Source organism: Larimichthys crocea, chromosome II (assembly GCF_000972845.2).
Source record: "Larimichthys crocea isolate SSNF chromosome II, L_crocea_2.0, whole genome shotgun sequence".
NCBI lineage: Eukaryota > Metazoa > Chordata > Actinopteri > Sciaenidae > Larimichthys > Larimichthys crocea.
In genome coordinates, this window is record NC_040012.1 from 11,588,963 (window position 1) to 11,603,728 (window position 14,766).

At 37.5% G+C, this 14,766-nt stretch overlaps 1 protein-coding gene across 4 annotated transcripts in view; it reads right to left on the bottom strand.

Moving 5' to 3' along the window:
• Window positions 1-1,139: 1,139 nt before the first annotated feature.
• The window catches only part of sntg1 (syntrophin, gamma 1), a 30,857-nt gene continuing 17,230 nt past the window's right edge, over window positions 1,140-14,766 (bottom strand). For all 4 annotated transcript variants that reach the window (XM_027287601.1, XM_027287591.1, XM_019264873.2 and 1 more), the window contains exons 12-19: window positions 13,558-13,687; window positions 10,060-10,098; window positions 8,451-8,567; window positions 7,152-7,223; window positions 6,542-6,694; window positions 6,267-6,359; window positions 3,255-3,365; window positions 1,140-3,113 (exon numbers count right to left, since the gene is read on the bottom strand). In XM_027287601.1, the coding sequence (XP_027143402.1) occupies window positions 2,931-3,113; window positions 3,255-3,365; window positions 6,267-6,359; window positions 6,542-6,694; window positions 7,152-7,223; window positions 8,451-8,567; window positions 10,060-10,098; window positions 13,558-13,687 (898 nt within the window). In that variant the 3' untranslated portion in view covers window positions 1,140-2,930. The remainder of the gene's footprint in view (window positions 3,114-3,254; window positions 3,366-6,266; window positions 6,360-6,541; window positions 6,695-7,151; window positions 7,224-8,450; window positions 8,568-10,059; window positions 10,099-13,557; window positions 13,688-14,766) is intronic.

Genomic DNA, 14,766 nt, shown 5'->3' on the forward strand with positions numbered 1-14,766 from the left:
ATATACTTGACTAATCTAAAGTGCATTTCACTGTGCTATTCTGAAAAAGCCCTTAAGTTGTATTTAATTACACTTTCTGGAGTTTTGCCATGCATACTTAGATTACATGACCATACTGTTTGAATATATTTAAAAGCAACATTAAACACAGTACAAGTACTTATTTAGTATGATTTAAAGTTGTAAAAGTCATACCTACAATAATAATTTGAGTATTATATTTTAAGTGTGCCTATTCTGGGTAAATTGAAGTCTATTTAAATAAAGGTGGGGTAAGTCATTGTAAGTAATGTGATTCTGGTCCAGTACAAATTTAACAATGTCTCCTCACAGTCCAGTGGCTTTAAGCTCAATGTGTGCTGAAATGTAACGGTTGTACGCAGGCCTGAGTCTGTAAATGGGAAACAAACAACACTAACTTGTAATTCCAGCCAGGATCAGGTCATGTTAAATGATTTATCCACAGACATTCATCTTACTTTCTTGTCTGCCTTGACATGCTTTTGTGGTGGTGTTAGCTATAGTAGCAGGAGAGATGCGAATATTGATGTCTGGAGCTGGTATGCTCACTCTGGGAAACTGTTTCATCCTCTCTAAATGTTGTAAAGCAGCAACTTTAGCAGCAGTTAATCCACAACAATATATATCACAGAGCTTGTTATGGTACTGGATTTATCCAGAATAATTTAGCCCACCTTTAATTATAATTAAAGGTGTATCAAAATAGCACAATCAAGGGCGGTGAAGTTCTTTTTAAATGTACTGTTTACATGGCATTAAGGGAATCGTTGTCAAAACATGATTGATTTACTTTCTTACAAAGAAGATCGATACCACTCTCATGTCTGCATAGCTTAGCATAAAGACTGGAAACAGCTTGTAAACTGTCATTTGGACGCTTCAGTTTTGGCATGGCTCAAACAAAAGTGATGTAACATGTTAATGTGTGAACTTTAGAGGTGCTGGTAGGAAGATTTTGTTACTTTGTTACAGAGCCGGGCTAGCTGTTTCCCCCCCGGTTTCCAGTCGTTGTGCTGTAATCAGTATGTTGGAAATAGCAGAAATCATGCACACTTTCCAACCAAGACATTTTGTTCACATGCAAAGAACATTTGAAAATCAGCTTTGATTTGAGTACTGACGTGAACTGAACTTTCCATGTGTTAAAATGCACCGCACATGGGTAAAATGGGTGGAATAACCACACACGACAAATAAAACTGACCACAAGTGAGCCATGTTATAAAAGTTCTTATTTATTAATTTATTACACAGCATATTTGTTAATAAAACATCTGCAAAAAAATAAAATAAACCTCACTCTCTAGATCCTGTGTTATAAGGGTAAGCAACCAAGATAATTTTAAAGCACAAAAGCATCACTCAGACTTTCTTTGCATAGACTGCACAACCATTAGCCTCCATCAGACACTCATGTCAGCTTAACAAGCACCGAGCACTTTACTGACCTCATTTAATTTACTATCCTCTAGAGTTTACTTACCCATGGGTCCTTCTGTTTGGGTACTACTTTGTAAATGGAAGGTAAGAGCATTACTAATTGCACTAATTGACCTGAACTCTTTTTGAATATGATAGTTTAGTTGTCACTTTGCTGCATTTATAAACAGTTTAATACAAAGTGAAGTTTAAAGGGGCATCTCGAACCTTTAGAGTCCATGACGCTACATATTTCTAGTTTCCTCGTGGTGTGTTTTCTCATCATAAATGAAAAGTTATTATATTTACAAGCTGAATTCAAACAAACCAAAAAAAAAAAAGATAGAATATTTCAAAAATACACCATAGTTGATTTTATTCTAAATTGGTCCATAGATAAATGATGAAGAGAGCACGAGGTTATGAGCTATCGACCTAGTCATCTCTGGTGCACATCAAATTAATAAATGCCATAATCCCTACAAGTAATCCCTCAAGTAATCGCCATAATTCATAATTCTTCGAGTTCATTTGAACGTCAGTGTTTATTTACATAATCAAAAAAAATTGAAGCATGATGGAAGGTGTTCCTAATCATGTTTAGAGCAATGTTGTCAGATTGTGTGGATGGTGAACCTGATTATCAAAGTGTCGTTCTTCTTCCATACAATAAAAACTACACTTTCATACAGCTTTTCTATCCAAGAAATCCAAAAAAAAGTATATATTCTGACCTCAGCCTGTGGGTATATGTCATATACAGAGAAAAGAAATGAGGTTACTCAGTATATTCGGACACAGGCCGATCAAAAGCATCCATATTGAGCAGCAATGCTGCCAGTGAACCTCTTTCGGATTCAGAGCAGATTGGTGTTGCCATTTAGCTTTTAGTTTGTCTCAAGTGGAAATTAAATTTTACTGCTAATTGGTGTAGGTAAAAGTTTTCATCTCAAGAACACTCATAAAAATGAAATATAGAAAGCGTCATCATACTACATCATCATATCCTGTGTCCAGACAAATCCTTGCAGAACTTCAAGTGATGTACCGTCTGATGTGGAACAAAAAAAAAGGCTAATCTGTGATTTGTTAGAATCCAAATCTTCAAAACTTGGATAAAATTACATAAAAAAGACGACTACGTTGGGAAAAGAACTGCATTTTCTTTCATGATGTTGAGTATAAGGATGTCTGAGGATCAAGAGAAGGACAAATTCACTTAAAAACATTTTTAAATGGCACGTTTTGTGTCCATTTGGAGTCCTTTTAGGGAAGGTGAGGTTCATGTTTAGGTCCACAATTATTCCAGGAATCCCAGAAATCAAGTATGTCAAGTATATCACTCCCAAAGAGATCTTTTATTCCACCCCTGTATACAGCTGTCCTCCTTACTTACTTGTTCAGTTCTCCTCTTTGACCGTTTTAGGCCACAGTCGCATACTAAGTGCAGCATCCTTTTACTTTTAGGTGTCTGTGGAGAGCAGCGCCTGTCAAGTGGCGTATTTGAGTTTAGGTGTCTGTGAATTACATGAGATACTGGAAAGAGAAGGAAACCCAGTGGTAGTCGCGTTGCCTTGGCTCTCCACAAACATCGGGTCCAGGCAAGCAACTTTGGCAGCAAAGAAAGCATGAATACAATGAAGCACGGCGAAGAGGTTTGAAAACTCCAGCTCCTGAAAGAGAGAGAGAGAGAGAGAGAGAGAGAGAGAGAGAGAGAGAGAATCAATACACAAGTCATATGAAATTAATTTCTTCTATAACCTTATTGGTTTTTCCTTGACACGCAGCATTAGATATGTCTCGAAGGGATTCACCTTTGCTTCGATAGATTTGGAGTCTTGATTTTGGAACAAAAACTTGATCTTGCTTTTTCCATCATCGGATGATCCTTTCAGTTGGGAGAACTTGTACCTCCACAGTACGGCCTGAAATTACAAAAATCATGAGTCTAATTTTAAACTTTAGACAACTTTAAATACAACTGTTTTATTTACTGCAATCTGATTTGCGAATTCCTACTTGTGTCGGCATTCTCATGAAAAATTCATGTTTAAACTCCACGTGGAACCGGTGAGAAATGGGGCACGTCAGCAGATCAACCAGATATCAGTCGTTGTGAGATATAAACTTGTTATTTTTGCCATTGGGAAATTTAACAAGCCACAGCAATTTCACCTGAAATAGCAGAGCTTCCTTCGGTGATTCAATTAGTGTTGAACTGAATAAACAAAAGCAGCACAGTGAGCCAGACGACAGTCACTTTCCAGACGGACTGCTCAGGTAGACAGCTGGCCACGCTTCACATGAATATGTATCTGTTCAGGACATACTGCAATGCTGTGCTAACTCTTCCCGCCACTGTAGGAATTACTATAACACCCATCTGATTAACTATGGCATAGGAAACCATGTTTAACACATCCTACGCCAGAAATCCTAAAAAATGAGAATGAGAAAAGTGAAAGCAGATATTCATGAGTGTAACAGGACGAGTGTTACTCCTCCAACGTGCTCACCATGACGGAGGTGATGGTATCACCATCTGCCCCATGTCAATCACAGGCACCTAATATTATATGTGTTTGTATTGTGACCTGCATGGAAATACTCTGTTAAATCCGTTTCCACATCCTCATGAGACTCGATGTCTGCGGTGTTATTTTTGTCAGTTTGTCGTTATTGTTGTGAAATAATGCAGCGCTGGCATGTAACTAATTAAATTAGTTTCTACTTCACTACGTTTCAGACGGAAATATGTTGCTTTATATTTCACTCCTTTACAGTTATGACAGCATTTACAGCTGTAGATACTAGTTACCAGTGCAGAAAGTACCTTAAGTACAAATTTCACATACTTTTTCATGCACTTTTTACTTAACTACATTTATCTCACATACTTTTTCATGCACTTTTTACTTAACTACATTTATCTCACAGCAGTTATTAGTTATTTGAGTTAAATTCCTATGTTCTTCATGTAAAAACATGTGAAGAGTTTATAAAATATAATACTGGCATGATGATTATCATTTCAGTCATTTCTCATGCAAAAACATGTGAAAAGTTCATGGTTTGAGCTTCTTAGATTTGAGGATTTGCTGCTGATTACTTTATGTTTCAGTGATTTTGAGGTTCAGATTGCCGGAGGGATAAAAACACTGTGAATGTGTCGCTTTGTGGATAACTGTAACAACATTTCTCACCATTCTCTCAATCAAGAAAATAATTAGCAAATTAATCCATTATGAAAATAATCATTAATTTCCATCATAAATTTACAAAATAGTTCAAAATTTGTTCCACCTCAACCAACTACTGCAGAAAAATCCTGCTTTTAAATTAATGCATGAGTCATAATAATACAATATATAATAGTAACAGTTTTCCTCTGCATTAAGTTCTTTTAATGTAACACTATTAAAAATAAATTTTCCTGAAAAATTACTAACAATACTTAAGTAGCATTTTCAATGACTATTTGAGTCGAGTATTTTTACAGTGTGCCACTGGTACTTTTACTTAAGTAAAGGATCTGATCATTCGTGCTCATACATTCATTCATTAATTATTTGTGCGTTGTATCAATCTATATCAAGTTTACATTAATGCTGACTTGTTTGTTTGCTGTTTCTCTCTTTAGTTTGTGTATCTCAAAATTTAGCTTGTTAATCCAACCGCTCACCAGAAGATGAATCCTAGAACATAACACCATCATTTTTTCTATGTGTTACTTTATTTACCACCTCAGTACAGTACGTTTTTTTAATCAAATTATCCACTACACATCTGAGGTCACTGGTGTCACAGAGTTTCTTCCTACATGCTGGACAGGTGGCCGATCTACACCTGCAGCTATTTAGAGTCTCTGGTTAACCAAACTGACAGTTGGCGGACACTACAGGCATGGCAAGAACATGCATGCACGCACACACACACACACACACACACACACACACACACACACACAGGAAACCAGCTGAGCCCTACTTTTTTTATTTAATATACAGTAAGCGCAGAGAACAGGTGTGGTTGTCAAACTCAGAGCTTTCTTGCTGTGAGGCACCAGTGGTATTCGCTACACAGCTGTTCTGTGTTTAATTGTGCAAGACAATATACGTCTTGGTACTGTCATCCTTTGTTCTATATGTCCCAATTATGATTTTGCTAATTGTGCTTTATACGTGAATGTTACCGCTTCTGGTGGAACATCTAACTGAGTCCCTGAACCAGCAGATTACAGCTCAACTTGTCATTCTATTTGTGCCGTTTCTGAATGAAACTAATTCTAACATGGTTTTTGACATTTGCCAATAGCAGCTTTTAATTACAGAGTAATCCCACCCAGTGTATTGTCTGTGATTGAAGTGTACATATGGATTGTGTTTTGTGCATTTCTCTCTGTAAACAATACGCTGGCAACATTTTTCGCCTCCTTGGGGAACATTGTTGCTTCACATTGTGGGAATTAGGGCCAAAATCTTAGAGAACAATATGGCAGAGCTCGTGTCCTGCTCATCCACATAATATGCACCAGTGGAGTAGTCTGTGTGGCTCTCAGACTTGGGGTAAGGCCAAAATGAATTGCAGGCAGGAGTGAGATATTTGAGCTTGGGGGAAATCAGCCGTCAAAACAAATGTGCTCATACTCCCAAATTGCACACAGTGCAGAATAAGTTAGTAGCACCAAAAGAAAAAAAGAAGAAGGAAAGCCGAGGAATTGTGATTAGTCTCATCAAGCTGTGTACAATACAATTGTTGAAAGTCCCCCACTGAAAGCATGTCTTCGCCTTAGTTTTTCTGATGATAACGGACCGTCCTACACCCACCTTTGAGGCCGCATCAAAGCACACAAAGCCCATGCTGAAGTCAACTGTCAGTCCCATGAGGTGGCTCTCCATGATACAGGCATACGTTTTACACTACAGAATAGGAGAAGAAGATGTTACAAGAGCTCACGCAAGGACACAAAAGATGCTTTTGCTCTGCTGAAAATGTCATCTGAGCATTATCAATCCTTGTACTAAAACGACTGAGCTGGAACCATGTGCTAGATTAAAATCATCACAATTCCCTGCACGTTGCCTACTGTTCAGGTGCAGACCTGTATCCTCTCCACTTCCAGAAAAGTGGCCATCTGAAAAGCCTTTTCCCAGATCAGCAGCTCGCAATCCAGTTCCACGCTGAAGAACATGTCCTCCCCGCTCTCTGTCTGGACGCTGAAGCAGTGCTTCCTCTTGTCCAGAAGGTCATTATCCTAAGATAAGACAGTACGGCTGCCATGCTGATCAGGTACAGACGGGCAGAGTGACGTGGAGATAAAACAAAGCAACAGCAATGCAGTTTCCTGAAGCTAGGGGGAGTTTTCTTTACTCTGGCAACAGAGTAAAGACCGTAGACTGCAGCTTTAAAAGCACTTTTTTCTATATCCTCAAAACTTACATGAAGATAAAGCATATGCAAGTTTTACCCAAATGTGTCCCAATCGGCACAGTGTAAGCAATGCAATGTAGCTCAACTTACTTACTTAAATATGTGAATCAGCATGAATTAAATTTGCCATAATGAGTTCCGAGATAATGAATCGCAGATAAATTCTCAATCAAATTCAAAGTGACCTCGAACTTGCAGAGAGTTAACAATACAATCTAAACCTTAAACCCACTTTATATTCTGTCAGTGAAGGTTGAAATAGAAAAAAAAAGATGCTTTACCTTTAAAATCTTGCACATTATCTCGTACACAGTAAAGCTTTTCTCTGCTCTGGTCCAGTCCCATGTTGTCACCTGTAAAATGTCACATAAAATTTATACAGTTTGTTTTGAAGCTTAGCTCAATGCTAACACTAAAACTCCATGTAGAAGACAGCAGCATCGATCATGTAATGCAGGGTAGAGATTCAGTCTTAGTATTATATTATTTATGAATAATATACTGTAATATCATAAATAAAAATGTAATTAAAATATTTGTTCTCTAACTTGGAAGATTAACGCATGCTTTTTTTTGGCGTTTTCAGTCTGATTTACTTTTACAAGAGTAAAAAGGACAAAGAATAACCGATGAATTTGGCAAAAGCAACAGATCTAATGCAGTCCGCTTTGGCTGCAGTTGCTGTGGAGTAAATTTTCACAAACCAAATAAAAAGCAAGAGAGACTCTAAAAACTGTGATATACTGTACTAGCACCTTGGCTCCCACACAGTGAAGTTTTTTTTGTTTTGTTTTTTACTCCTAACACAGTTAACCTGTAATAAGTTAAGCCAATGACATTCCCTTTTTCTCTGGAAACAACATTTCCAAAGAAAGACAGGAAGCAAGTTAACTTCATCAACCAACCTGGCTGTGAAATAAAGCCAAAAAACTGCAGTTACTCAATGGGCCACTTGAGCCTGGTTAAAATGCTGGTTAAAACATTATGGCAGAATTAAACAGGAAAAGTGCATGTGGAAAATCCACACCTTGACAGACCTGTCAGTGTCTAGTTGTGGTTGTAAGCTATGATTGGACGATTAGCGAACTGTCATTTCTTAATGATTTAAATTGCCACATAGGAAAATATTGCTTATAGGTAACTAGTCTTCAGTAATGAAGAAGCTTGTCACACCGTCTATAGGCTATAGGCTCCTATATTCCACCATCCACTCACATTAGCATATTCCATTTACATCAGCATATTCAAGTTGAGCAGGCAATTTGAGTTATCTATCAATCTTTTCCCATCTCCAGTACCATCGACAGCTTATCCCTCTTGTCATAATCACTTAAGTGGCTGGCAGAATGCAAACAGATTTAATGATCATCATCAATCAAGAGGAAGATCGATGCAAGTGCAAATGTTTATGAGTGAGCTGCTTCCTTATTTTCCAACAGGAAAGCATTTTCTCCTTCAACAATACATTAACGTCAAATGAAAAATCTCTCGCGGAGTTGAATGACATCAATTCAAATGCAAAAGTTTGATGGTTTAAAGGAGTTGGGGGAAAACAAACGAGGACCCAAGTGAAAACTTACAGGAGGTGCTGAAAACTTGAAGAGTGAGGAACCCCTCAAAGCGAGGAACTTTGGTGAATACATTCGGTCCTGAACGGAGTCCTGCTCCTTCTCGTCAACCCAGCCCATGTAGATGATCTATTGAACAAGGAAAAAGAGACATATTGAGGAAGGATGTGACTGGATCTATAGCTAAAGTATCAATAACACTGAGGATGTGACTGGATCTATAGCTAAAGTATCAATAACACTGATAACAAGTCTTGTTTTGAGTATTATATATTAGTATTAGACAACAGGATCAATAAAAAGTGCATGATCTCATGTTAGATCATGTTTGTCACAGTTTGATTTTAGTGATTCTGGTCGTGGTATTACTCTGTATCAGACTTTGTTGTATCATTCACCTCCAGTTTATATCTCCAGTTATCTCACATGAGATTTCTGTATTTGTATTTCTAGGTGGTGCTCGGAGTTGAACTACTTTTGTATGAAACTTTGATGGCAGCTGTGGGGTTGTTTTCTTACTTTGCAAAGCCTCTGTCAATATAATTTAATCAAATTACACCCAGAGTGTATTAAACTATGAATAAATAAAATCTAATGATGTTTTTATCCTAATTTTAATTTGGATTTTTGCTCATTTAGTCATGAATTTTTTATTTTACTGAGAAATACTCAAGATGAGAAACCAAGTTCTCAGGTTCTTTAAAGATTAACCATGCAGGTACATCCATTTTTTTTGGTTCATCAACCAGATTAAATACCAAACAAATCAAAGTACTCCATCACATTAATACAAAAATCATAAAAATCCAATATTATCATTCAGTACTATTGCTCATTGATTTGTAACATTGCACACAATGGTCTAATGCACACAGAGGTACTTAAGATGTAGATGAAATGGTATTAACGTAAGGAAAAATCTCCTTGTGTCACAGTATTATCATATTGCCAACCAATACATGAAGCCAAAAGGTATAAAATTAAGTATTCAAGAGTAAAAAAAAAAGAGGTTAGACCAACAGGGAGACAAAGAACAAAAAGCAAAGCTTCTACTGCAAATGTTCTAAGACATCATTTCAGACTTGAACTGTATCCCAACATCAGTACTCATTAAAGTCAGGATGATTGCAACCAAAGTAAAATGTGTTCTTGCTTTTTTTTTTTTTGATGGATGAGAAAACAAGCCAGTGAAAGATTCGGGACATGCGGTGGTGTCTCATGCTATTTTATTCCTTAAATGAATTGTCAAGTGAATTCACACAATTTCGTGAGAGAACCCAGAACAACAACAAAAAGAAAAGGAATGAAAAAGCACCCCACTGTCGCATTTACTCCCCCATGTTTAGACTGAAAGATGACTCTCTTGAGTTAACTGACTGAAGGCACTTAAGTTGTTTTCTGATCATTTCTCAGTGGATCGACGTTAGTGATGCAAACACCCTCCTCGTGTTGCAATAGTCTGCAAGACAGGACTGTCCTCTCTCTGACTGGCTGACCTGGTTAGATTTATTTCTTGATGTTTTAAGAGGAGGATAAAATTCATGTCAGTCAAAGCAAAAAGAAGATCTAAACAAGGCAGCAGGAGCTGCTCGCTCTCCTGCTGCCTGGAGAAACATCTTACCTGCTGGTTGACTGGAAAATTTCGGTTAATCTTCTTCACCTGTTCAATTCAACAAGAAGATCAATAACTCATTAAAAACAGCTCCTGCTAACAATCATACAAATTACAGGGAGAATTTAAAGTAGTTAGTACTCAGTGACAATACATCCAAGAACAAATAAACTATGAACCACAGCATCTGTGCTAACATATTAACCACAGCACTGAAGGAAAACTGTTAGAGCTACTTCATTTATCCAATGCATGCAAATTACAAAATGAGATAGAGTCATTTCCACAAGGACCCGAGGCTCTTCCTAAAAAAAAAAAAATCCATTTAAAAAAATCTATTCTCTCTGTGATAATAAAAGCAGGGGAAACTACTGAGAGAGCAGTGAGGCTTTAAATTAAAACATTCTGCTCACATCACAGGTATCACTCGCTCCTAATCCACACTATACTATCAATATAACTCTTTCTTAGCAGCACAACACCAAATTAAGTCGTCCAGACTTGAGCCGGTCCTCCTATAGAGAGAGGACAGCTGCTACTAAAGTCTGGGCTGAGGGAGGAAACACAATGTGTTTGTTTGTTTGGAGGGACTGAAAGGAAGCAGCCAAGAAAACACTGTCAAGGTGTGAGCTGGGTTTTTAGATATATGTGAACAGTGACAGTGGGTTTGTTCAGACTCAGCTGTGGCTTGTTGTGACCAGTCAATGTGACTGCAGGTCTAATGCACCACACTGCAAAACACGGCTGTGGGGTCCGGTTCTTTCACTCTAACTTTCAGTGAAGTTTATGTGTGCCCCAGAGGTAAGAAAGCACCTAAAGTAACAGGGAATGATTATTCTACAAGTGCTGTACTGTCGAATTTTACGTGGGGGACTTAATATTTCTCTGAAATGTTCTAAAATAACTGTGCTTGAAATACCTATTTTACACCACTATTGTGACAATTTGTTACCAGACAGCTGCAGTTATTGTGACATAAATGCACCTCTCTGTTGCTTATACAATAATCTACAACATCATACTCCCCTGCAGTTAACTCCTATTCTGTTTTATCTTAGCCACTGTTTTTATCTGAGCCACTTGTTATTATAACCTTTTACCTCTTAATCCTTTGAGTGACGTTAATATTAATGTTTAAGGGAAACCTGAGGACAAGGAAAATACACTGCACTGACACTGAAAAAACAACAATACACAGATCAGGCTGAATACAAACAGAACAAACAGAATAAAGAAATAAACAGTTGCAACAATTAGATTTAAAAAATGTTCCTAAAATGCCCCACTGGTATCATACCATCTCCGTATACACTTCCTGTGTGTACAGTTTATGTGCAAATGTTTATTTTATTTCACTATGTGTGTGTGTATATCTTATTTTATGGTATACTGAGCATCTTTCTTATATGACCAGAGTTACTAGTTAAGTTGAAGATTAACATTTTACATTTGTAGACCGCAGACAGAGTGGTTTCCCTCCTCCATCATCGCTCAGAGAGCTGGAGGAGTGTTTTTTTTTTTCATGACGAATAGTGCAATATTTGACTACAAACAGCTCATTTCAGCTAAAAGACAGATATCCACGAAGCAAACGATGACCCTTCTCTATATTAGCTCCTTGATTATTCACATGTTTTTAGATGTTTGTGTTATTTTGTCCACTTGAACAACTCATTTGTAAGGTTTCCTGTTTAATAGGTAAGGCTTGTTAATTATTTCTTTTTTTTAGGTCTATCTATGAATATTTAGTTTGGCTTTTCAAAAAACAGATGCAAATTTGATAACACAAGGCCCATAAATACATGTTCTAGTTCTGCAGTTTATTAGGTTTTTTTAAAAGGTCTTTGTGGAAATCCTCAGCATGATCAATTAAACTTTGTGTCCCAAAAGAGCACTGAACAAGTGAAATAAAAACAAAGCACATAAACACATCATACAAAGTGTTAAAAAAATGGTTGTAAATTATTACTATTAATTATTATCTATTTTAAAAGCAGCTAAATTAATAAGCTCAAGAGTAAAAGTATTAAATGTGTTATAATTTAAACCTTGTTTGGCGTATTATCTGTTTTCACGGCACACTGAAAGTGTGGCTCTAAGTCCAACACTTTGGTTCTGACATAAACATCTCAACAGTTCTTGGATGCAGCAGCTTCCTCAGCTGCTATTTTCACAATGCCAATGGTCCCTACACTTCCGCTACATAGCCAAAATGGCAGCCACTGCGGGAGAAAACCGTCCAGTGTTCCTCCGTTAACTTTTTGACCTTTGACTGCACCATCCAGGTACTTACAGTACGCTGCGTTTTGCCATAACTGACTTGCTTGTGCTCAACATAGCACGTGTAACTATGGAAGTATGTGAATTGAGACACAGCACTGTAGCATTGAGTGAAACATCTTCTTGTCTAATACTTCTGTTTATGATCAAAAACGTGCAAAGCATTCCCATTATACTGTGTGTATTACATCTGCTAAACATCAGCACTGTCATTGTTCGCATGTTATCATGTTGACATACATCAGCACTGTCATTGTTCGCATGTTATCATGTTGACATGAGCATTTAGCTAAAGGCAGAGCTGATGATATCTCTGATAAATAAGGTGAAAATCATTCAGTATTTTACAAATAAACCTCTATTGTTTTAGCAGTCTAGTGAGTCTCGTAGCTCACTCACACACCTCTGTAAATGTCAAGGCCAGAGCAGGAAACACACTCTCTAATGTTGAGGCCATTCACTTCGTCCACTCCAATTAACCAGGGCTCCATTATTCCCCGGAGACTCTCACACACACAGCCATCACTCACTCACTTGAACACACACACACTCACACACACACACACTAACGGACATATTATAATCACAAATCCCTGTTTCACTGCCGCACACTCTATAACATATTAACATCATGTGAAGAGGCAGCACTGCTGTCTGGTTGCATCTTTCTATAAATACATAAATATATAAATATGTAGTTTACTGCATGGAAAGTGGAAGAAAATACACCTTAATATGCTGATGAATCTGTCAAAATGTGACATTTTTTTGTCAGGTGTGAGACACCACACACGATAGCGCTTGTTAGAAGTATTTGTATCCGACCCCTGCTGAGCATCATCCACAGAAACGTACATCGTATTTTGAGCTCACAATAAGATAATTTTTTTTGTTTCTTGCAGCCTCTTGCTATCATTATTCCATAATGTTTCATGGTGAATTATAGATAATAAGCACATGGGTTTGGCTGGGGGGGGGGGCTAAGTGTAGTGCAGTGCAATTGCTGCTGTGACCCCAGGCTCTTTGAAATAAGTGTGTACTCTACTCATAGTGTGAAAAGACATTAGTACGTGTCTACTTAATGCCGTGACATTTGCAAATAGACTGTTAGACGGTCAGCAAATTGAAACTCTGTTGCATTAACACCCAACCCAGTGTCTCATTGGTTAACATGGGGGTGACTGCAAGAGACAGCAGAGCTAACAAGTCTTTCAGTTTCATACTCACATTGTGCTTGGTGAGGCTGGAAATGTTGCTCGCTATTGCCTGAAGCCAGTCCAAGCAGTCTTCTACTGTGGGAAACTGTATAACACCACTGCAAACTCCGTCCACAGCTATAACCTGGAAAGCATTTTTCCTGAAGAGAAAAAAAAAGATTATGATTGATTTACATTTGAGAAATTTGTTAGTTTCTACTGATATCTGTAGGGGATGAGAAACACCTTGCAAAGACTGTAAACCCATTTATATTTTCAGTTGGTAAACGTTTATTTAAATTAGATGATTAGATTTAGATTATCAGAAGCCATTGTTTCATTTTATTTGATCCCAGCAGGAGCAAAATCTTTGAAAACTTTTCCTTTCCTCACTCAACACTTCTAATCTAACATCTCGTCACAATTCCTCAAAGTATTCCTTTAAACCTGCATTAACAGTTGTTGTTTGTTTTTTTTGGGCTACATGGGGTCAGTGGGGAAAAAAGGAGAAAAATGTTATCGTCACTCATCTTTAATTTGATGTGGTAAGCAAATGTTTGAGAGAACTATCTGTCTCTTTAGTTGTTAATTGGTATGTTCAACAGTTAGTTGCTAACTTCTGTCCGCCTGCAGTTTGATGTTGAGCAGGTGGAGAAAAGTGGGATTTTTCTTTGGAACAGTGAACATGAAACAAAACAGTAGGTATAAAAAGGTATTTAAAGTTAATTGCCTGCTACTGTTTTGCACATTATAAAAATAGTGACCGTACAGTAGATGCTGACCTGTTTTGTCTGAAGCGATATGTAAAGTTGATCTTCATCGTCTTAAAATAAACTTCCCACTACCATGGATACCATCAATATAAAACCTATGCTATACTTGTGCAATTTTCAGTTAATGGGCTAAAACATGCCAGACCATAAGTGTGGTCCATTAAGAGTCAATCCACATGATTACAGCTTCTATCATCCACAGAGCAGTAAAATGGAAATCTCTTTATTGCCAGCTTAATGGCTTATTACGTGAAGCATCCAGTACTCTTAGGTCTGTCCTGAAGTAAACACACAGAACTGTTTCGCTTATTTAATTGTGTTCAAAGGGTTTATGCTATGCATATTTTTACAGATGGCTCCATTTTAAAACCCCAAAGCATTTCAGAAGTAAGACATCTTGGCACTACCGCCTTGCAGAGCCTTTTAGGGAGATACCAGCCCTGCAAGTGAGACTTTCAAGACGAAGT